Source organism: Haliotis rubra, unplaced genomic scaffold (assembly GCF_003918875.1).
Source record: "Haliotis rubra isolate DU_JTF1 unplaced genomic scaffold, ASM391887v1 Scf887, whole genome shotgun sequence".
Taxonomy (NCBI): Eukaryota; Metazoa; Mollusca; class Gastropoda; order Lepetellida; family Haliotidae; genus Haliotis; species Haliotis rubra.
In genome coordinates, this window is record NW_025767620.1 from 360,546 (window position 1) to 385,595 (window position 25,050).

The 25,050-nt window shown below is 44.8% G+C and overlaps 1 protein-coding gene across 4 annotated transcripts in view; it reads right to left on the reverse strand.

The window, feature by feature from the left end:
- LOC124263504 overlaps positions 1–25,050 on the reverse strand; it is a 29,927-nt gene that overhangs the window by 4,419 nt on the left and 458 nt on the right. The window contains exons 1-3 of one of the 4 annotated variants that reach the window (XM_046698165.1): positions 23,637–23,728; positions 11,087–11,333; positions 9,810–9,939 (exon numbers count right to left, since the gene is read on the reverse strand). In XM_046698165.1, coding sequence (XP_046554121.1) covers positions 9,810–9,939; positions 11,087–11,273 — 317 coding nt within the window. In that variant the 5' untranslated portion in view covers positions 11,274–11,333; positions 23,637–23,728. Of the gene's footprint in view, positions 1–9,809; positions 9,940–11,086; positions 11,334–13,581; positions 13,738–17,083; positions 17,203–23,636; positions 23,729–25,050 lie in introns of those variants that run through there. The other 3 variants (XM_046698166.1, XM_046698162.1, XM_046698163.1) reach the window with 3 other exon arrangements.

The window sequence follows — 25,050 nt, forward strand, 5'->3', positions numbered from 1 at the left end:
CTCTGATCACAGGTACCATAACATGGGTCTTTACCTTAACAGTGGTTCTGATCACAGGTACCATAACATGGGTCCTTACCTTAACAGTGGTTCTGATCACAGGTACCATAACATGGGTCCTTACCTTAACGGTGGTTCTGATGACAGGTACCATAACATGGGTCCTTACCTTAACGGTGGTTCTGATCACAGGTACCATAACATGGGTCCTTACCTTAACAGTGGTTCTGATCACAGGTACCATAATATGGGTCCTTACCTTAACAGTGGTTCTGATCACAGGTACCATATCATGGGTCCTTACCTTAACAGTGGTTCTGATCACAGGTACCATATCATGGGTCCTTACCTTAACAGTGGTTCTGATCACTGGGTACCTTAACAGTAGTTCTGACCACAGGTACCATAACATGGGTCTTTACCTTAACAGTGGTTCTGATCACAGGTACCATAACATGGGTCCTTACCTTAACGGTGGTTCTGATCACAGGTACCATAATATGGGTCCTTACCTTAACAGTGGTTCTGATCACTGGGTACCTTAACAGTGGTTCTGACCACAGGTACCATAACATGGGTCTTTACCTTAACAGTGGTTCTGACCACAGGTACCATAACATGGGTCTTTACCTTAACAGTGGTTCTGATCACAGGTACCATAACATGGGTCCTTACCTTAACAGTGGTTCGGACCACAGGTTCCATAACATGGGTCCTTACCTTAACAGTGGTTCTGATCACAGGTACCATAACATGGGTCCTTACCTTAACAGTGGTTCTGACCACAGGTACCATAACATGGGCCTTTACCTTAACAGTGGTTCTGATCACAGGGTACCTTAACAGTGGTTCTGATCACAGTGTATCATAACATGGGTCCTTACCTTAACAGTGGTTCTGATCACAGGGTACCTTAACAGTAGTTCTGATCACAGGGTACCTTAACAGTGGTTCTGATCACAGGTACCATAACATGGGTCTTTACCTTAACAGTGGTTCTGATCACAGAGTACCTTACCAGTGGTTCTGATCACAGTGTATCATAACATGGGTCCTTACCTTAACAGTGGTTCTGATCACAGGGTACATTAACAGTGGTTCTGATCACAGGGTACCTTAACAGTGGTTCTGATCACAGTGTATCATAACATGGGTCCTTACCTTAACAGTGGTTCTGACCACAGGTACCATAACATGGGTCCTTACCTTAACAGTGCTGCTGATCACAGTGTATCATAAAAGTGGTTCTGACCACAGGGTACAACAACAGTGGTTCTGATCACAGTTTACAACAACAGTGGTTCTGACCACAGGGTACCTTAACAGTGGTTCTGATCACAGTTTACCACAACAGCGGTTCTGACCACAGGGTACAACAACAGTGGTTCTGACCACAGGGTACAACAACAGCGGTTCTGACAACAGCGGTTCTGACCACAGGGTACAACAACAGCGGTTCTGACCACAGGGTACAACAACAGCGGTTCTGACCACAGCGGTTCTGACCACAGGGTACAACAACAGCGGTTCTGACCACAGCGGTTCTGACCACAGGGTACAACAACAGCGGCTCTGACCACAGGGTACAACAACAGTGGTTCTGACAACAGCGGTTCTGACCACAGGGTACAACAACAGCGGTTCTGACCACAGGGTACAACAACAGTGGTTCTGACCACAGGGTACAACAACAGCGGTTCTGACAACAGGGTACAACAACAGCGGTTCTGACCACAGGGTACAACAACAGCGGTTCTGACCACAGTGGTTCTGACCACAGGGTACAACAACAGTGGTTCTGACCACAGGGTACAACAACAGCGGTTCTGACAACAGCGGTTCTGACCACAGGGTACAACAACAGCGGTTCTGAAAACAGGGTACAACAACAGTGGTTCTGACCACAGGGTACAACAACAGCGGTTCTGACAACAGCGGTTCTGACCACAGGGTACAACAACAGCGGTTCTGACCACAGGGTACAACAACAGTGGTTCTGACCACAGGGTACAACAACAGTGGTTCTGACCACAGGGTACAACAACAGTGGTTCTGACAACAGCGGTTCTGACCACAGGGTACAAAAACAGCGGTTCTGACCACAGGGTACAAAAACAGTGGTTCTGACCACAGGGTACAACAACAGTGGTTCTGACCACAGGGTACCTTAACAGTGGTTCTGATCAAAGTTTACCACAACAGCGGTTCTGACCACAGGGTACAACAACAGCAGTTCTGACAACAGCGGTTCTGACCACAGGGTACAACAACAGCGGTTCTGACCACAGGGTACAACAACAGTGGTTCTAAAACACAGCGGTTCTGACCACAGGGTACAACAACAGCGGTTCTGACCACAAGGTACAACAACAGCGGTTCTGACAACAGCGGTTCTGACCACAGGGTACAAAAACAGCGGTTCTGACCACAGGGTACAACAACAGCGGTTCTGACCACAGGGTACAACAACAGTGGTTCTGACTACAGGGTACAACAACAGCGGTTCTGACAACAGCGGTTCTGACCACAGGGTACAAAAACAGCGGTTCTGACCACAGGGTACAACAACAGTGGTTCTGACCACAGGGTTCAACAACAGCGGTTCTGACAACAGCAGTTCTGACCACAGGGTACAACAGCGGTTCTGACCACAGGGTACAACAACAGCGGTTCTGACCACAGGGTACAACAACAGAGGTTCTGACAACAGCGGTTCTGACCACAGGGTACAACAACAGCGGTTCTGACCACAGGGTACAACAACAGCGGTTCTGACCACAGGGTACAACAACAGTGGTTCTGACTACAGGGTACAACAACAGCGGTTCTGACAACAGCGTTTCTGACCACAGGGTACAACAACAGTGGTTCTGACCACAGGGTACAACAACAGTGGTTCTGACCACAGGGTACAACAACAGTGGTTCTGACCACAGGGTACAACAACAGCGGTTCTGACCACAGGGTACAACAACAGCCGTTCTGACCACAGGGTACAACAGCGGTTCTGACCACAGCGGTTCTGGTCACAGGGTACCATAACATGGGTCCTTACCTTAACAGCGGTTCTGACCACAGGGTACAACAGCGGTTCTGACCACAGGTACCATAACATCGGTCCTTACCTGAACAGTGGTTCTCACCACAGTGTACCATAACAGTGGTTCTGACCACAGGGTACAACAACAGCGGTTCTGACAACAGCGGTTCTGACCACAGGGTACAACAACAGCGGTTCTGACCACAGGGTACAACAACAGTGGTTCTGACCACAGGGTACAACAACAGTGGTTCTGATCAAAGTTTACCACAACAGCGGTTCTGACCACAGGGTACAACAACAGTGGTTCTGACCACAGGGTACAACAACAGCGGTTCTGACCACAGCGGTTCTGACCACAGGGTACAACAACAGCGGTTCTGACCACAGGGTACAACAACAGTGGTTCTGACCACAGCGGTTCTGACCACAGGGTACAACAACAGCGGTTCTGACCACAAGGTACAACAACAACAACGGTTCTGACCACAGGGTACAACAACAGTGGTTCTGACCACAGGGTACAACAACAGCGGTTCTGACAACAGCGGTTCTGACCACAGGGTACAACAGCGGTTCTGACCACAGGGTACAACAACAGTGGTTCTGACAACAGGGTACAACAACAGAGGTTCTGACAACAGCGGTTCTGACCACAGGGTACAACAACAGCGGTTCTGACCACAGGGTACAACAACAGCGGTTCTGACCACAGGGTACAACAACAGTGGTTCTGACCACAGGGTACAACAACAGTGGTTCTGACAACAGCGGTTCTGACCACAGGGTACAACAACTGCGGTTCTGACCACAGGGTACAACAACAGTGGTTCTGACCACATGGTACAACAACAGCGGTTCTGACAACAGCGGTTCTGACCACAGGGTACAACAACAGCGGTTCTGACCACAGGGTACAACAACAGTGGTTCTGACCACAGGGTACAACAACAGTGGTTCTGACCACAGGGTACAACAACAGTGGTTCTGACCACAGGGTACAACAACAGCGGTTCTGACCACAGGGTACAACAACAGCCGTTCTGACCACAGGGTACAACAGCGGTTCTGACCACAGCGGTTCTGGTCACAGGGTACCATAACATGGGTCCTTACCTTAACAGCGGTTCTGACCACAGGGTACAACAGCGGTTCTGACAACAGGTACCATAACATCGGTCCTTACCTGAACAGTGGTTCTCACCACAGTGTACCATAACAGTGGTTCTGACCACAGGGTACAACAACAGCGGTTCTGACAACAGCGGTTCTGACCACAGGGTACAACAACAGCGGTTCTGACCACAGGGTACAACAACAGTGGTTCTGATCACAGGGTACCTTAACAGTGGTTCTGATCAAAGTTTACCACAACAGCGGTTCTGACCACAGGGTACAACAACAGTGGTTCTGACCACAGGGTACAACAACAGCGGTTCTGACCACAGCGGTTCTGACCACAGGGTACAACAACAGCGGTTCTGACCACAGGGTACAACAACAGTGGTTCTGACCAACAGCGGTTCTGACCACAGGGTACAACAACAGCGGTTCTGACCACAAGGTACAACAACAACGGTTCTGACCACAGGGTACAACAACAGTGGTTCTGACCACAGGGTACAACAACAGCGGTTCTGACAACAGCGGTTCTGACCACAGGGTACAACAGCGGTTCTGACCACAGGGTACAACAACAGTGGTTCTGACCACAGGGTACAACAACAGAGGTTCTGACAACAGCGGTTCTGACCACAGGGTACAACAACAGCGGTTCTGACCACAGGGTACAACAACAGCGGTTCTGACCACAGGGTACAACAACAGTGGTTCTGACCACAGGGTACAACAACAGCGGTTCTGACAACAGCGGTTCTGACCACAGGGTACAACAACTGCGGTTCTGACCACAGGGTACAACAACAGTCGTTCTGACCACAGGGTACAACAACAGTGGTTCTGACCACAGGGTACAACAACAGCGGTTCTGACCACAGGGTACAACAACAGCCGTTCTGACCACAGGGTACAACAGCCGTTCTGACCACAGCGGTTCTGGTCACAGGGTACCATAACATGGGTCCTTACCTTAACAGCGGTTCTGACCACAGGGTACAACAGCGGTTCTGACCACAGGTACCATAACATCGGTCCTTACCTGAACAGTGGTTCTCACCACAGTGTACCATAACAGTGGTTCTGACCACAGGGTACCTTAACACTGGTTCTGACCACAGGGTACTACAGCGGTTCTGGTCACAGGGTACCATAACATGGGTCCTTACCTTAACAGCGGTTCTGACCACAGGGTACTGCAGCGGTTCTGACCACAGGTACCATAACATCGGTCCTTACCTGAACAGTGGTTCTCACCACAGTGTACCATAACAGTGGTTCTGACCACAGGGTACCTTAACACTGGTTCTGACCACAGGGTACTACAGCGGCTCTGGTCACAGGGTACCATAACATGGGTCCTTACCTTAACAGCGGTTCTGACCACAGGGTACTGCAGCGGTTCTGACCACAGGGTACCATAACAGCAGTATTTGAATGAATGAAACTCACACATACATCGGTGTGCTGCCTTATGACGATGTTGATGCTACACGACTTACTGCCATCTGTTTCATCCATCTCAAACAACACCACTCAATAACTCATGGACAGCGATAGACTGTTTCGTGATACAATTGTCTGGCTATAATACAACTGATCAAACAGCCTGGTGGCAGAAGCATTTCATTGGGATATTTTGTGTTTCATTCATACTTGTGGTTGACGACATTAGTACTGTCGGAAATAGAAAAAAACTGTTTTTTTACATATATCTTTAGGTAGGTAATATGTGAAAGTGTGAAATATCTGTTAAACTAAGTTCGGCCTAACTACAGTCTCAGTGGGAGGGAGATAGGAAATGTTAAAGAAGGATTTTACTGAGGAGAGATTAGTGCAGAAATGAGCAATGCGGTTTTTTTCAGTCTGAAGCGACTTATTTGGAGCAGACCATGGATTTATGCAAGTTAGTGTGCGATGATATTGTATAACAAATGACACTTTTTGAATATCCATTATGAAATTAGACTTAGTTTTATTATAAACTATAGCAGACGTAAAAAATAACAACTTTAATACTGAAACTATTAAGGAGATAGATACCATTGAGTCTCACTATCACTATAAAAAGAAACAGGTAGGAGGGGTCGTCTCAAAAGCAACTCCGAGACGGGTGTTGCTGACGGTAGTTGGGGTCGGGCTTGGGGATAGAGTCATAAGCTACGATTAGATAATCAATAGAGACATATTCAATACACATGAAGAAGCATAAAATATATCTGAGATGACCCCTTGTGTCTGTGGGCAGCACGTGCATTTCATGTCAAGTGAGTCGACGGTCCGTCGTCATACCTGGCTGAGCGACCTAATTGCCATCTATAGTCTGATCTATTGTTTTCAGCAGCTATTCGTATTTTTTCTAAGTTTTGCCCGATTTTACGAGTAAACATGCTTTTCTGGATATCCTATTACGCATCCCCTGAACGCCCAGTTGGGCCATATGGGTTATTTCGACATATGCTATTTGCAATTGTGTCAATTTTAGGGATACAGAGTAACAGCCTAAAACCAGGGTTTTTTCTATTTCCGACAGTACTTAGTCTAATACCACTGTTAGTGCTGTCCAGGACTCCAACAGACGCTGGCTAGATATAAAGTAGCTAGATATAGATAGGTGGTGTTGTGACGTCCAGGACGCCAACAGAGGATGGCTAGATATAGAGAGACGGGGTTGTGACGTCCAGGACTCCAACAGAGGCTGGCTAGATATAGAGAGGTTGGGTTGTGAAGTCCAGGATTCCGACAGACGCTGGCTAGATATAGAGAGGTGGGGTTGCGACGTCCAGGACTCCAACAGACGCTGGCTAGATATAGAGAGGTGGGGTTGTGACGTCCAGGACTCCAACAGAGGCTGGCTAGATATAGAGTGGTAAGATAAAGATAGGTGGGGTTGTGACGTCCAGGACGCCAACAGAGGAGGGTTAGATATAGAGAGCTGGGGTTGCGATGTCCAGAATTCCACCAGACGCTGGCTAGATATAGAGTGGATAGATAAAGAGAGGTGGTGTTGTGACGTCCAGGACGCCAACAGAGGATGGCTAGATATAGAGAGACGGGGTTGTGATATCCAGGAATCCAACAGCCGCTGGCTAGATATAGAGTGGCTAGATATAGATAGGTGGTGTTGTGACGTCCAGGACGCCAACAGAGGATGGCTAGATATAGAGAGACGGGGTTGTGATATCCAGGAATCCAACAGCCGCTGGCTAGATATAGAGTGGCTAGATATAGAGAGGTGGGGTTGTGATGTCAAGGATTCCAACAGACGCTGGCTAGATATAGAGTGGATAGATATAGAGAGGTGGGGATGTGATGTCTAGGACTCCAACAGACGGCGAGATATAGAGTGGCTAGATACAGAGAGGTGGGGATGTGATGTCTAGGACTCCAACAGACGCTGGCTAGATATAGAGTGGCTAGATATAGAAAGACGGGGTTGTCATGTCCAGGACTCTCCAACAGACTCTGGCTAGATGTAGAGAGGTGGGGTTGTCATGTCCAGGACTCCAACACACGCTGGCGATATATAGAGAGGCTAGATATAGAGAGACGGGGTTGTCATGTTCAGGACTCCAACAGACGCTGGCGATATAGAGAGAGGCTAGATATAGAGAGACGGGGTTGTCATGTCCAGGACTCCAACACACGCTGGCGATATATAGAGAGGCTAGATATAGAGAGACGGGGTTGTCATGTCCAGGACTCCAACAGACGCTGGCGATACAGAGAGAGGCTAGATATAGAGAGACGGGGTTGTCATGTCCAGGACTCCAACAGACGCTGGCGATATAGAGAGGCTAGATATAGAGAGACGGGGTTGTCATGTCCAGGACTCCAACAGACGCTGGCGATACAGAGAGAGGCTAGATGTAGAGAGACGGGGTTGTCATGTCCAGGACTCCAACAGACGCTGGCTAGATATAGAGAGGCTAGATATAGAGAGACGGGGTTGTCATGTCCAGGACTCCAACAGACGCTGGCTAGATATAGAGAGAGGCTAGATATAGAGAGACGGGGTTGTCATGTCCAGGACTCCAACAGACGCTGGCTAGATATAGAGAGGCTAGATATAGAGAGACGGGGTTGTCATGTCCAGAACTCCAACAGACGCTGGCTAGATATAGAGAGGGGGGTTGTGCTGGACTGTAGGGAGTTGGGAAAGTGATGTGGTGACACGACCTGAATATGTTTACATTGATCGTCTTATTCATTTAAATTCCAAGGATGGGCTTCAGGCAGTCCTACCGGTGACTGAGTACATTTGCACGTACCTGCTTATAAATATAGAAGGGTAACTTTGGACACATTTGTCCTGCTCAATTACATGTGCATAACTGTTAAAGAGTGAATAGAGTGATACAAGATTGAAAGGAGTGAATAGAGTGATACAAGAGTGAATAGAGTGATACAAGAGTGAATAGAGTGATACAAGAGTGAATAGAGTGATACAAGAGTGAACAGAGTGATACAAGAGTGAATGGAGTGATACAAGAGTGAATGGAGTGATACAAGAGTAACTAGAGTGATACAAGAGAGATACAAGAGTACATCGTGTGAAACAAGAGTGAATTGGTGTTACAAAAGTGAATCGAGTGATACAAGAATGAACAGAGTGATACTGGAGTGATACGAGAGTGAAACAATAGTGAATACAAGAATGAATGGAGGGTTACAAGAGTGAATAGAGTGATACAGGAGTGAATAGAGTGATACAAGAAAGATACAAGAGTGAATAGAGTGATAGAAGAGTGAACAGAGTGATACAAGAGTGAATAGAGTGATACAAGAGTGAATAGCGTGATACAAGAGTGAACAGAGTGATACAAGAGTGAACAGAGTGATACAAGAGTGAGCAGAGTGGTACAAGAGTGATACAAGGGTGCATAGAGTGATACAAGAGTGACACAAGGGTGCATAGAGTGATACAAGAGTGATACACGAGTGCATAGAGTGATACACGAGTGATACAAGAGTGAACAGAGCGATACAAGAGTGATACAAGAGTGAATAGGGTGATACAAGAGTGAAACAAGGGTGAATAAAATGATACAAGAGTGAATGGAGCAATACAAGAGTGATACAAGAGTGCATAGAGTGACACAAGAGTGAATATAATAATACTTCGGAACAACATCAGCACCCTAGAAGCCAACCGGTCAGATTACAAGATAAGAAAACTCTTAGAGGCAATCAACATCAAACGATTCAACCCAACAATCAACAGAGATCAAGGTTATTACATCCTTACGGCTTACGATCAACTAATCAAGCCTAATCAAGCCTAATCAAGAATAACCCACCCTTTGTCTACTGGCTTCAATCATTTCTATCACAACAAGTCTCATGTCAACACACCGTACGTCAACCTCTTCTATTGTATAAACCAATACCCGCCATGTATATATTTCTCCTTGTGCAAATGTTGTGCATCATTTGCTTGATAACGGTGTTAGGATCTACACCGAAACGTCGCAACTACTACTGCAACAAAGAAGTTCTCTATCCAAAAATGTGTTCCACTTTACCTTCAAACGGCAAATACCGTGGTCACAGCTAACCTTGGTCGTTGTTGACAGACTAGGTGACACAAGAAACAAACAAAGACATGTGAACCTGACCAGCGAGGATGGGAGAGACGCTCCTGTATACTCACTCCAGAAGGTTTTCCATTTGATGCATGAGAGCCACACGGATGACATAACCACGCTGATTGCTCACACAGTCGTAGCAGGGGCAGCGCGTGTCTACAGCAACAGCTTCGATCAACCGGTCGATGTCATTGGCTGGAACAGTAATGCACATCAGTCAGATCAGGAAAGGGAAGATAAGCAGAGTGGTCCTTATGAAGGAAATTATATGCTGCAGTCTTATAATGAGGGACAAGCATTGACGAAAATAGGCCCAACAGAAATGTCTTATCTCTGTATTGAATTTGGAACAAATCAATAAGTGCAGTACATTGAAGTGGAATAGGATAGCTAAGATATATGAAACTGATGACCACCTTAACATCAGGTTGCAGCGCCGGTTTGGTCTGTTGATCCTCACCAAAAGCCTGTCTGGCCCGCAGCCCCTATCAAGACCTGTTTGGTCTGTTGATCCCCACCTAAAGCCTGTCTGGTCCGCAGCCCCTATCAAGGCCTGTTTGGTCTGTTGATCCCCACCCTGTCTGGCCCGCAGTCCCTATCAAGGCCTGTTTGGTCTGTTGATCCCCACCCTGTCTGGCCCGCAGCCCCTATCAAGGCCTGTTTGGTCTGTTGATCCCCACCCTGTCTGGCCCGGAGCCCCTATCAAGGCCTGTTTGGTCTGTTGATCCCCACCCTGTCTGGCCCGCAGCCCCTATCAAGGCCTGTTTGGTCTGTTGATCCCCACCCTGTCTGGCCCGCAGCCCCTATCAAGGCCTGTTTGGTCTGTTGATCCCCACCTAAAGCCTGTCTGGCCCGCAGCCCCTATCAAGGCATGTTTGGTCTGTTGATCCCACCGTGTCTGGCCCGCAGCCCCTATCAAGGCCTGTTTGGTCTGTTGATCCCCACCTAAAGCCTGTCTGGCCCGCGACCCCTATCAAGGCCGGATTAGTCTGTTGATCCCCACCAAAAGCCTGTCTGGCCCGCAGCCTCTATCAAGGCCTGTTTGGTCTGTTGATCCCCACCTAAAGCCTGTCCCCGCAGCCCCTATCAAGGCCTGTTTGGTCTGTTGATCCCCACCTAAAGCCTGTATGGCCCGCAGCCCCTATCAAGGCCTGTTTGTTGATCTGTTGATGGCCCGCAGCCCCTATCAAGCCTGTTTGGTCTGTTGATCCCCACCTAAAGCCTGTCTGGCCCACAGCCCCTATCAGTGGCATGTTGACCCCCACCAAAACCTTTTCGGCTAGATGCCATCCTGATTGGAGAAGAGACCCTCTCTTTGGCACTAAGGAACCTGTTTGCTTACCTTGTTGTTTGGTAACGATGCCATTAGGATCACAGACAGCCGATTTGTTGTCACGGTTACACTGCTCTGGGAACCACCAAGGATCGGGGTATTGGTTCACGTGCCACACCCGGGTGTCGGAGGACCTATACTGGGGGGTTACACATGGCAGCAGAGCTACCATCACAGCCAGCACAACCGTCCACATTGTCACTTTTATGTATCCTCAGGTGCAATAACAACAGTCTCGTGATCTGTAGCTCTGTTCCTGAAATGTCAAACGAAACGCATTCAATACCTAAAGTATGTCATTGGTTATACATGGATGTTTCTTAGAACATAAACCACCGCCAAATTAGATGTAGGTAGACTAAGGTACATGTAGTTATTGGACCAGGTAAATATATGGGTAGGTAGGTAGATTTATGTTAATCATTGTTGAACTCACTTTTTTAAACGATATTGGCAGCAAAAACGACAGTTGCAATACAGGAAGATGTAAGTAAGGCAGATTAGACAGAGATAGGTATAGGCACAGGTAGGTATAGATACAAGCAGATTACACACAGATAGTTGTAGACACAAGCAGATTAGACAAATACTGCTGTAGATACAAGCAGATTACACACAGATAGCTGTAGATACAAGCAGATTAGACACAGATAGATGTAGATACAACTAGACTACACACAGATAGCTGTAGATACACGCAGATTAGACAAATACTGCTGTAGATACAAGCAGATTAGACACAGATAGCTGTAGATACAAGCAGATTAAACATAGATAGATGTAGATACAAGCAGATTAGACACAGATTGATGTAGACACAAGAAGATTAGACACAGATAGTTGAAGACAAAAGCAGATTAAACACAGATTGATGTAGACACAAGAAGATTAGACACAGATAGCTGTAGACCAAACCAGATTAGACACAGATTGATGTAGACACAAGAAGATTAGACACATATAGCTGTAGACACAAGCAGATTAGACACAGATTGATGTAGACACAAGAGGATTAGACACATATAGCTGTAGACACAAGCAGATTAGACACAGGTTGATGTAGACACAAGAAGATTAGACACAGATAGCTGTAGACACAAGCAGATTAGACACAGATTGATGTAGACACAAGAAGATTAGACACAGATAGCTGTAGACACAAGCAGATTAGACACAGATAGTTGAAGACACAAGCAGATTAGACACAGATTTTTGTAGACACTAGAAGATTAGACACAGATAGCTGTAGACACAAGCAGATTAGACACAGATTGGTGTAGACACAAGAAGATTAGACACAGATAGCTGTGGATACAAGCAGATTAAGACACAGACTGGTGTAGACACAAGAAGATTAGACACAGATAGCTGTAGATACAAGCAGATTAGACACAGACTGGTGTAGACACAAGCAGATTAGACACAGATAGCTGTAGATACAAGCAGATTAGACACAGATTGATGTAGACACAAGAAGATTAGACACAGATAGCTGTAGATACAAGCAGATTAGACACAGATAGTTGAAGACACAAGCAGATTAGACACAGATTGGTGTAGACACTAGAAGATTAGACACAGATAGCTGTAGACACAAGCAGATTAGACACAGATTGATGTAGACACAAGAAGATTAGACACAGATAGCTGTGGATACAAGCAGATTAAGACACAGACTGGTGTAGACACAAGAAGATTAGACACAGATAGCTGTAGATACAAGCAGATTAGACACAGACTGGTGTAGACACAAGACGATTAGACACAAATAGCTGTAGATACAAACAGATTAGACACAGACTGGTGTAGACACAAGAAGATTAGACACAGATAGCTGTAGAAACAAGCAGATTAGACACAGACTGGTGTAGACACAAGAGGGTTAGACACAGATAGCTGTAGATACAAGCAGATTAGACACATATAGGTGTAGGGACAGATAGGTGTAGGCACATACAGAAAAGACAAGATATGTGTAGTTGCAGGTAGATAAGACACAGTTTGTTTTTCGTAGATTATTCGAGTTCATCTGAATGAAGTTCAAAGCACACACCTTGACCTACTTTCGACACCTGCGTGCAAGGTGTGGACTGTGGAAGTCATATCCAAACAAATAACCGTACCGTCATGCTGTGTGATTGCACTATATACAATGTTACAATCTACCTGGTCAGACAGGGACATGGTCAACAAAGTAATAAAGGTGATATCAAATCCATGTCACTCGTGCGAACATTTCTTAAACCCTACACCTACCTACCTACCTACCTACCTACTTACCTATCTGTCTGTCTGTCTACCTACCTATCTGTCTACCAACCTACCTACCTAGCTATCTGCCTACCTACCTACCTACCTATCTGTCTACCAGCCTACCTACCTACCGATCTGCCTACCATCCTACCTACCTATATATATCTATATTTACCTATCTACCTATCTATATATCTGTATATCTATCAGATAGCGCTGATGAAATTCAATACAGAAGCGCCGATACTTACAGCTGACCCGGAGCACGGTATGTCCACGAGACGTTTATTTGACGGACTGCTGTATACTCAGCCAGATTTAGACGGATAAGGGTGCGACAACTTGTTCAACTGCTGCCATGCTCCCTGACTCTCCGCACCTAGCAGAAATATGCTCTCAACCCGCAGAGGCACAGTTCGACTACCCACTCGTGTCCCGCCCGCCGTGCGGCCAGCATTACCAGGTTAAGTGAAGACGGGTCGCCGATAGACCGTGGCATAACAAGATTCGTAGTCAGGCTGAGAAACTAATGTTGACGGTGACCCGGGAGTATGATATTATGTACAAAACGATCCATTTACACACAATACCTGGTCATAACACGATCCAAATACTGTTTATCGTTGTTATTTAACGTTGAACATGGAATAGGCCCAAGCATGTCCTTATTTCTCTGCTTGTATCATACAGTCAATGCACGCACCTGTCGCTCTGTTTGTAGCATACAGTCAATGCCCGTACATGTCTCTGTTTGTAGCACACAGTCAATGCACGTCCTAGTCTCTCTGTTTGTAGCACACAGTCAATGCACGCACCTGTCTCTCTGTTTGTAGCATACAGTCAATGCACGCACCTGTCTCTCTGTTTTTAGCATACAGTCAATACACGTACATGTCTGTTTGTATCATACAGTCAATGCACGTGCATGTCTCTGTCTGTAGCATGCAGTCAATGCACGCACCTGTCTCTCTGTTTGTAGTACACAGTCAATGCACGCACCTGTCCCTCTGTTTGTAGCATACAGTCAATACACGTACATGTCTGTTTGTATCATACAGTCAATGCACGTGCATGTCTCTCTGTATCATACAGTCAATGCACGTACATGTGTCTCTGTTTGTAGCATACAATCAATGCACGTACATGTCTCTCTGTTTGTAGCATACGGTCAATGCACTTACATGTCTGTTTGTATCATACATTCAATGCACGTACATGTCGCTCTGTTAGTAGCATACAGTCAATGCACGTACATGTCGCTCTGTTTGTAGCATCCAGTCAATGCACGTGCATGTCTCTCTATATCATACAGTCAATGCACGTACATGTTTCTGTGTTTGTAGCATACAGTCAATACACGTACATGTCGCTCTGTTTGTAGCATACAGTCAATGCACGTACATGTCGCTCTGTTTATAGCATACAGTCAATGCACATACATGTCGCTCTGTTAGTAGCATACAGTCAATGCACGTACATGTCTCTGTGTTTGTAGCATACAGTCAATGCACGTACATGTCTCTCTGTTTGTAGCATACAGTCAATGCACGTACATGTCTCACTGTTTCTAGCATACATTCAATGCACGTACATGTCTCTGTGCTTGTATCATACAGTCAATGCACGTACATGTCTCTCTGTATCATACATTCAATGTATGTACATGTCTCTGTTTGTAGCATACAGTCAATGCACGTACATGTCTCTCTGTTTGTATCATGCATTCAGTGCAGGTACATGTCTCTCTGTTTGTAGCATACAGTCAATGCTCGTACATGTCTCTGTGTTTATAGCATGCAGTCAATGCACGTACAGGTCTCTCCGTTTGTAGCATACAGTCAATGCACGTACATGTCTCTCTGTTTTGATATGCAGTCAATGCACGTACATGTCTTTATCTCTGTTTTGATATGCAGTCAATGCACTGTTTCTAGCATACATTCAATGCACTACATGTTTGTGCTTGTATCATACAGTCAATGCACGTACATGTCTCTCATCATACATTCAATGTATGTACATGTCTCTGTTTGTAGCATACAGTCAATGCACGTACATGTCTCTCTGTTTGTATCATGCATTCAGTGCAGGTACATGTCTCTCTGTTTGTAGCATACAGTCAATGCTCGTACATGTCTCTGTGTTTCTGTTCAATGCACGTACATGTCGCTCTGTTTGTAGCATACAGTCAATGCACATACATGTCGCTAGTAGCATACAGTCAATGCACGTACATGTCTCTGTGTTTGTAGCATACAGTCAATGCACGTACATGTCTCTCTGTTTGTAGCATACAGTCAATGCACGTACATGTCTCACTGTTTCTAGCATACATTCAATGCACGTACATGTCTCTGTGCTTGTATCATACAGTCAATGCACGTACATGTCTCTCTGTATCATACATTCAATGTATGTACATGTCTCTGTTTGTAGCATACAGTCAATGCACGTACATGTCGCTCTGTTTGTATCATGCATTCAGTGCAGGTACATGTCTCTCTGTTTGTAGCATACAGTCAATGCACGTACATGTCTCTGTGTTTATAGCATGCAGTCAATGCACGTACATGTCTCTCCGTTTGTAGCATACAGTCAATGCACGTACATGTCTCTCTGTTTTTGATATGCAGTCAATGCACGTACATGTCTTTATGTTTGTATCATACAGTCAATGCACGTACATGTCTCTCTGTTTTTGATATGCAGTCAATGCACGCACATGTCTCTGTTTGTGTCATACAGTCAATGCACGTACATGTCTCTCTGTTTGTGTCATACAGTCAATGCACGTACATGTCTCTCTGTTTTTGATATGCAGTCAATGCACGTACATGTCTTTATGTTTGTAGCATACAGTCAATGCACGTACATGTCGCTCTGTTTGTAGCATAAAGTCAATGCACGTACATGTCGCTCTATATCATACAGTCAATGCACGTACATGTCTCTGTGTTTGTTGCATACAGTCAATGCACGTACATGTCGTTCTGTTTGTAGCATACAATCAATGCACGTACATGTCGCTCTGTTTGTAGCATCCAGTCAATGCACGTGCACGTCTCTCTATATCATACAGTCAATGCACGTACATGTTTCTGTGTTTGTAGCATACAGTCAATACACGTACATGTCGCTCTGTTTGTAGCATACAGTCAATGCACGTACATGTCGCTCTGTTTGTAGCATACAGTCAATGCACGTACATGTCTCTGTGTTTGTAGCATACAGTCAATGCACGTACATGTCTCTCTGTTTGTAGCATACAGTCAATGCACGTACATGTCTCTGTGCTCACTGTTTCTATGTCTCTCTCTGTATCATACATTCAATGTATGTACATGTCTCTCTGTTTGTAGCATACAGTCAATGCACGTACATGTCGCTCTGTTTGTATCATGCATTCAGTGCAGGTACATGTCTCTCTGTTTGTAGCATACAGTCAATGCACGTACATGTCTCTGTGTTTATAGCATGCAGTCAATGCACGTACATGTCTCTCCGTTTGTAGCATACAGTCAATGCACGTACATGTCTCTCTGTTTTTGATATGCAGTCAATGCACGTACATGTCTTTATGTTTGTATCATACAGTCAATGCACGTACATGTCTCTCTGTTTTTGATATGCAGTCAATGCACGCACATGTCTCTGTTTGTGTCATACAGTCAATGCACGTACATGTCTCTCTGTTTGTGTCATACAGTTAATGCACGTACATGTCTCTCTGTTTGTATCATACAATCAACGCACCTGAGAACCTGAGAGTGAAGTAAAGGCGATGCTCGATATCGGCGTAGCCGTTCCGCTCTAGTCGTTGTCTCCGCGCTACTGTGGGGAACGAGGTTAGCAGTTTGTCATCACAAGCATATATCACCAGCGGAAATGTGATTACAATAATCGTTTGTCCGCTTCAATACCGAAGGACAATCCTAGAATAGTGGCAACACGCGGCTGGATTGCTTTCTACATATATGCCAGGCTTGGCGCGGGCGGGCGGGCGTCCAGTGTTTGATCAGTGCACGGGCTCGGCTGCTGTAGTAGGTGTTGCGCTGTAGTCGGTGTCACACATCAGCGCATCCTTCCCTGCTTCTCGACTACAGTGGCGGTGGCGGAGACATTACTGTGCAACATACGAACTGTATATAGTTGACGTAAATCTATGTCAACACGCGTGTTTACCCAGACACACAGCCGATCCCTGCATCATGTTAAACACTAGTGTCTGATCTATGCCTGTATCATGTAAAACACTAGTGTCTGATCTATCCCTGCATCATGTAAAACACTAGTGTCTGATCTATCCCTGTATCATGTAAAACATTAGTGTCTGATCTATCCCTGTATAATGTAAAACACTAGTGTCTGATCCATACATGTATCATGTAAAACACTAGTGTCTGATCTATCCCTGTATCATGTAAAACATTAGTGTCTGATCCATGCCTGCATCATGTAAAACTCTAGTGTCTAATCTATGCCTGCATCATGTAAAACATTAGTGTCTGATCTATCCCTGTATCATGTAAAACCCTAGTGTCTGATCCATACATGTATCATGTAAAACACTAGTGTCTGATCTATGCCTGCATCATGTAAAACACTAGCGGCTGGTCTATGCCTGCATCATGTAAAACACTAGTGTCTGATCCATGCCTGCATTATGTAAAACACTAGTGTCTGTCTATCCCTGTATCATGTAAAACATTAGTGTCTGATCTATACCTGTATCATGTAAAACACTAGTGTCTTATCTGTGCCTGCATCATGTAAAACACTAGGGTCTAATCTATGCCTGCATCATGTAAAACATTAGTGTCTGATCTATACCTGTATCATGTAAAACACTAGTGTCTGATCTATGCCTGCATCATGTAAAACACTAGTGTTTGGTCTATCCCTGTATCATGTAAAACACTAGTGTCTGATCTATCCCTGTATCATGTAAAACACTAGTGTCTGATCTATGCCTGCATCATGTAAAACACTAGTGTTTGGTCTATCCCTGTATCATGTAAAACACTAGTGTCTGATCTATCCCTGTATCATGTAAAACACTAGTGTCTGATCTATGCCTGTATCATGTAAGACACTAGTGCCCGATCTATCCCTGTATCATGTAAAACACTAGTGTCTGATCTATCCCTGTATCATGTAAGACACTATTGCCTGATCTATACCTGTATTATGTAAACACTACTGTCTCATCTATGCCTGTATCATGTAAAACAATGAGTGGTATATCACTAATGCCTCTTCTATGCCTGTATCATGTAAAACACCAGTGCCCGATCTATGCCTGCATCATGTAAAACAATGAGTGGTATATCACTAGTGCCTGATCTATGCCTGTATCATGTAAAACAATGAGTGGTATATCACTAATGCCTCTTCTATGCCTGTATCATGTAAAACAATAAGTGGTATATCACTGGTGCCTGATCTATGCATGTATCATGTAAAACAATGACTGGCATATCACCAGTGCCTGATCTATGCCTGCATGTAGCTCCAGGAGTTGTGTCAGAACAACACTTACCTTGGTCTACCGACACCTTGCCACGCGAAACAGACACTGACACATACAAGAACATATCAACCTTACGGGCTCTCAACACTACCATTTAAGGTAAAAAAATAGGATACATGTCCCGTCAGCCGTCGTATCAGTATGTCACCTGACGTGTAGTGTGTAAGTGTATGTGTGTGAGTGTGTGTGTGTATGCGTGCGTCTGTGTGCGTGCGTTCGCGTGCGTGCGTGTGTGTTGGGGTGTGTGTTGGGGTTGGGGGACGAATAGAGTGTCCCTGTGCGGGACAGAACTATAAATATCACGTGAAGCATCCCTCTCCACCATTTGAGCCTCGGGGGACACGCGATAGGACGTTATCCCGAACAGAACAGTGGGTACACAAGCCTTACTAATCAGAGGAACACAATCCCTGGCAAGCGAGTTGGCCTACATGTCACTGAATTATTAGTGATAGCAACATAACAATATGAATTCCTTGATAACTGAATACATGGCAGGCATGGATATATACCGATGCATTGAGTTGTGTAGTTAGCTGGTTCAGGTTCGGGCAATATACGGCACGGGTGAGATGCCTTTTACGACTTGTTTACGATATCTGTGTTGTCGGAGAAACATCTTGCCTTGAGTCACGTGTCAGTAACCGCAGAACCCGGACGAGCCCTGACATATCGAGGATGGTTGGTTTGTGTGAATGTCTGGATGACCACGTTGCCAGAACACGTGATATGTCTGGGATAGTTGGACCCCCAGTATCCATGGTGTCTTGTACAGATTGATCATTGCTTCTATCTAATGTCTACCAGAAAGTACCGGGGACTCTTACCAGCAGACATTAGCCATCAAAAGACACGGCGACAGCTGATCAGGAAATGTGTGATGACTGATTTTTTGTTTTCATTTCAGGAATTAAAACACACGTTTTTATATAAAAATGCTACGTAGGACAAAGTGTGTGCTTATTCACTTCAGCTCCTTTGCATGCCACAGGAAAATGGGACATCTATTAAACTCTCGCCAGGGGTCGTCATGTGCAGCCCACTGTGACATTTGGGACGTGGTATACCGAGGGGAAATACCTCCCCACACAGCAACACAGCTGGCGCTGAACCCGAATCGGACACTTCTGTGTGCTGTGTATGTAGGCTGGAAGCCGTATATGTGCATACAAGTGCTCTGGAATACCCTCCTACTTATATCAGCTGATTACACCACGGGCCTAATGTCGCCCTCCTGTATACACTAGACGATGTAACGTTATAAGTATACATTAGACGGTGTAACGGTAGAATTATATACCAGACGATGTAACGGCGTAACTATATACTAGACGGTACTACAGTATATGTATACTAGACAAAGCCCTACCCAGTGTTCCTGCTTTATGTTCCTTGTTTATAAACAAATTATACTTGATAACAAAACCTGGCCAGTAACAGAGGTAGCATGACTGAGTCTCACCTAAAATCACCGTTGTAATAACGTAGTGACAAAAATAGATCTGATCTGTATACTACACCATTACGAGGCTCGCAAGTTAGAATGACAAATAGCAGACAGTCGTGGGTATTCACTTTGAAATAGTGGTTTGTGTCCACTATCAACAACCACACAGCTGCACCACTGACACAAGCACTGGTAACATCGATATCACGCCTCGACTGTTGTAATTCTCTTCTCTTTGGAATCACAAATCTATGGAATCCGAGAAGGGACATACATTGTCGCGTTGCCGCGTTGTCGCGTTGTCGGCCTCTCAAGCAAAATGAGGCAAAATTAACCAAAGCGCGACCATGCAACAATGCGACAACGCGACATTTCGGCCATGTGTCGCATTGCCGCGATATCGCATGTTGCGTTTTGAATAATATTTTACCATTCCTCCAAAGGGCGACAATGCGACATAGCGACAATTTTCAAGGTCAAAATATGTCGCGTTGTTGCATTGTCGCCCCATCTAAGATGTGTGAAAAAGCCCAAAAATGCGCAACGCGACAATGCAACAACGCAACATACTGAATATGTCGCAGTGAGATGTAACATAACATTTTCCATTAAAAGCAACAATATAAAATAAAACAAGACCCGTAGTTCGAGTCTGGCTAATCACGTCCCATTTAGGGTTTAATGCCATTGCATATCTTCACAAACCGATGCTGTTCAGCATTGTCCTAACTCACCAAAATGCACCCCTCTATCAACCCTTTCTTCTCAAACAAGTAGGTATATAACTGACTGTATAACTGTTTCCTGTAACCTTAGGAGAGACACGATGTGAACTGAAAAATATCCGTCCATTGTTTGTTGGTTTATGACATGGTACCTAGTTTCCGGTGCCATTACAAGAGATACATTATACTCTGACATAGAACAGGCGGTCGTGGGTGAATAACCAACATATAATAAACTATAGCGAGTGTTACAACATGCACTATAACTGGCTGCAGTTCCCTGTTTACAGCACTACTACGAGTGATAAAACATGCATTGGGATATAACTGTCTATAGTGTCCTGTTTACAGCACTATTACGGGAGATACAACATACACGGGGATATAACTGTCTATAGTGTCCTGTTTACAGCACTATTACGAGAGATACAACATACATTGGGATATAACTGTCTATAGTGTCCTGTTTACAGCACTATTACGGGAGATATAACATACACTAGGATATAACTGTCTATAGTGTCCTGTTTACTGCACTATTACGCGAGATACAACATACACTGGGATATAACTGTCTATAGTGTCCTGTTTACAGCACTATTACGGGAGATATAACATACACTGGGATATAACTGTCTATAGTGTCCTGTTTACAGCACTATTACGGGAGATATAACATACACTGGGATATAACTGTCTAAGGTGTCCTGTTTACTGCACTATTACGGGAGATATAACCACACTGGGATATAACTGTCTATAGTGTGCTGTTTACTGCACTATTACGGGAGATATAACATACACTGGGATATAACTGTCTATAGTGTCCTGTTTACTGCACTATTACGGGAGATATAATATACACTGGGACATAACTGTCTATAGTGTGCTGTTTACAGCACTATTACGGGAGATATAACATACACTGGGACATAACTGTCTATAGTGTCCTGTCTACTGCACTATTACGGGAGATATAATATACACTGGGACATAACTGTCTATAGTGTCCTGTTTACTGCACTATTACGGGAGATATAATATACACTGGGACATAACTGTCTATAGTGTCCTGTTTACTGCACTATTACGGGAGATATAATATACACTGGGACATAACTGTCTATAGTGTCCTGTTTACTGCACTATTACGGGAGATATAACATACACTGGGACATAACTGTCTATAGTGTCCTGTTTACTGCACTATTACGGGAGATATAACATACACTGGGACATAACTGTCTATAGTGTCCTGTTTACTGCACTATTACGGGAGATATAACATACACTGGGACATAACTGTCTATAGTGTCCTGTTTACTGCACTATTACGGGAGATATAACATACACTGGGACATAACTGTCTATAGTGTCCTGTTTACTGCACTATTACGGGAGATATAATATACACTGGGACATAACTGTCTATAGTGTCCTGTTTACTGCACTATTACGTGATATATAATATACACTGGGATATCGCTGACTCCAGTGAGACTCAACATAGACCGGAGTAAGTTTCTGTATGGGATTTCCATCGCTTTGGTTCCCCTGCACATTGCGGCAGTACAGCGAGGCAGGTGGTGGGATGCCGCTGACTAAGTGAATGAATACGCCGACCTTGGCTCCACCCTGTGCTGCTTCAGCAACACAACGTGGATGCTGTTGCTATTTACAGGGGAAGCTGCTGAAACATCTGCGACATCTGATTACAATAGACCTCTGGGTGTAGATTGGTGCCGAATATAGGTCAGCATACACGTACACGAGAACACGTTCATCGCGGGCCTTGTCATTACACTCATAGACATCATCTTAACCATTCGCAATATATGACCGTTAATCGTTAAGAGCATGGTGACTGTTCACAGAAGGTATTACACTGATATTCCACAACAACCAACATGCTGTGGTACTGTTCTTGTCCACGGGAAGACAACTCTAGCTGACAACTATGAGCTACAAGCCTCTGCCTACTGTGTTGTTCACGGGGTCTGGTATAAGAACCTGTAACAGGTATGTGTGTGTTAGCCAGTGTGTACTAGCAAACATACATTGGCATGGGTGCAGTATTCCGTGTGTACTGGGTGTACAAGGCTCGGTGTGTATCAGCAAACATACATTGGCATGGGTGCAGTATTCTGTGTGTACTGGGTGTACAAGGCTCGGTGTGTACCAGCAAACATACATTGGCATGGGTGCAGTATTCTGTGTGTACTGGGTGTACAAGGCTCGGTGTGTACCAGCAAACATATATTGGCATGAGTGCAGTATTCTGTGTGTACTGGGTGTACAAGGCTCGGTGTGTACCAGCAAACATATTGGCATGGGTGCAGTATTCTGTGTGTACTGGGTGTACAAGGCTCGGTGTGTACCAGCAAACATATATTGGCATGAGTGCAGTATTCTGTGTGTACTGGGTGTACAAGGCTCGGTGTGTACCAGCAAACATACATTGGCATGAGTGCAGTATGCTGTGTGTACTGTGTTTAGAAGGCGATGTGTGTTCTGGCTCTGTGCATCCAACCACACATCCCTGTAAGGCATGCCACCCTGTCATCGCCCAGGACACACGTTCCTAACAATTCAAGATGTCCTCACCTGTATTCATCAACTTCAAGCCCATCACACATCTACACAGCCCTCCTGCTACTAGCCCAGGTCAGGACGTCTCCCGAGGTAATCGATGTTGTCGGTATACTCGACACGCCTGACAGGACCAGTACCAGCCTGCAGCTGGCGGTCAATATTAATAGCGTCTACAGCATAGTGAATACATGCAACTGTAGACAACATAATGAAGACAGGGACGTGAACTAGGATAGTGCATACAACAAGGTGAATCTCGAGAATAAAGGGTAACTTATACAACATAGTGAATAGAGGATGGTGCATACAGCAAGGTGAATCTCGAGAATAAAGGGTAACTTATACAACATAGTGAATAGATACAGCAAGGTGACATCTCGAGAATAACAATGAAGACAACATACGTGAACTAGGGTAGCATACAGCAAGGTGAATATCGAGAATAAAGGGTAACTTATACAACATAGTGAATTAAGATAGTGCATACAGCAAGGTGAATCTCGAGAATAAAGGGTAACTTATACAACATAGTGAATACAGCAAGGGATCGAGAATAGAGGAATGCATACAGCAAGTGTGAATCAGTCGAGAACACAGGGTAATGTATGGAACTTATAACTTGAATACAACATCAAAGTGAATAGAGGATAAGTTTTGGGAGTGACAGAGCATACATATTTTACGAGGTACAAAAACCTAATGTGAAAATGTGAATTAGTTTGCATTTTGTGAATTACCAACGATGATGTTTGATCAGTTATCAACACAACTGCTCTATATCTATGCAAGACATGATTTGGTGACATCGTGATTGTACAGCATTGTGTGTATGACATTGTGAGTATGACATTGTTGTATGACATCGCGTAATGTTTAATATTCTTATTTGTGAACCTCGTGTTCATTTGTTTGGGATGAGATGATGCTCTTTAAGGAGAAGCATGTACAGTGTGAATCGACCAATTCCCACACCACACCCCACCCCTAAAATATGTGTGGCGCACCCACCTAGTTCTTGTGTACAAAATTAATTACAACCCACCCACCCACACACACACCTACCCAAGGTAACAAAACGGGCAACCCGTATGGTGAGGTTAAAGCAACAAGCAAATGTTATATTGGAAATGTTTTAACATGTCGATACTATATGTTGCATAGCAACAGAATAAACAAGTGTGATTGAAGCAACGAAGGACAGCTCCATCACTGGAGATGCTGTCTTGAAAGAGTGGCACAGGTCAGGGATAAGGTACGCGATCACACGCACGCACACACTCACACACGCACGCACGCACGCACGCACGCACACACATTGTCCCTTCAATGGAATAAGTCATGAAGCACGTTCAACATGGCATCTAAAGCAGAGGAAAGCGTTGAATCAAACCATGTTGACAGGTTGTATCGAACAGGTCCCCATGAC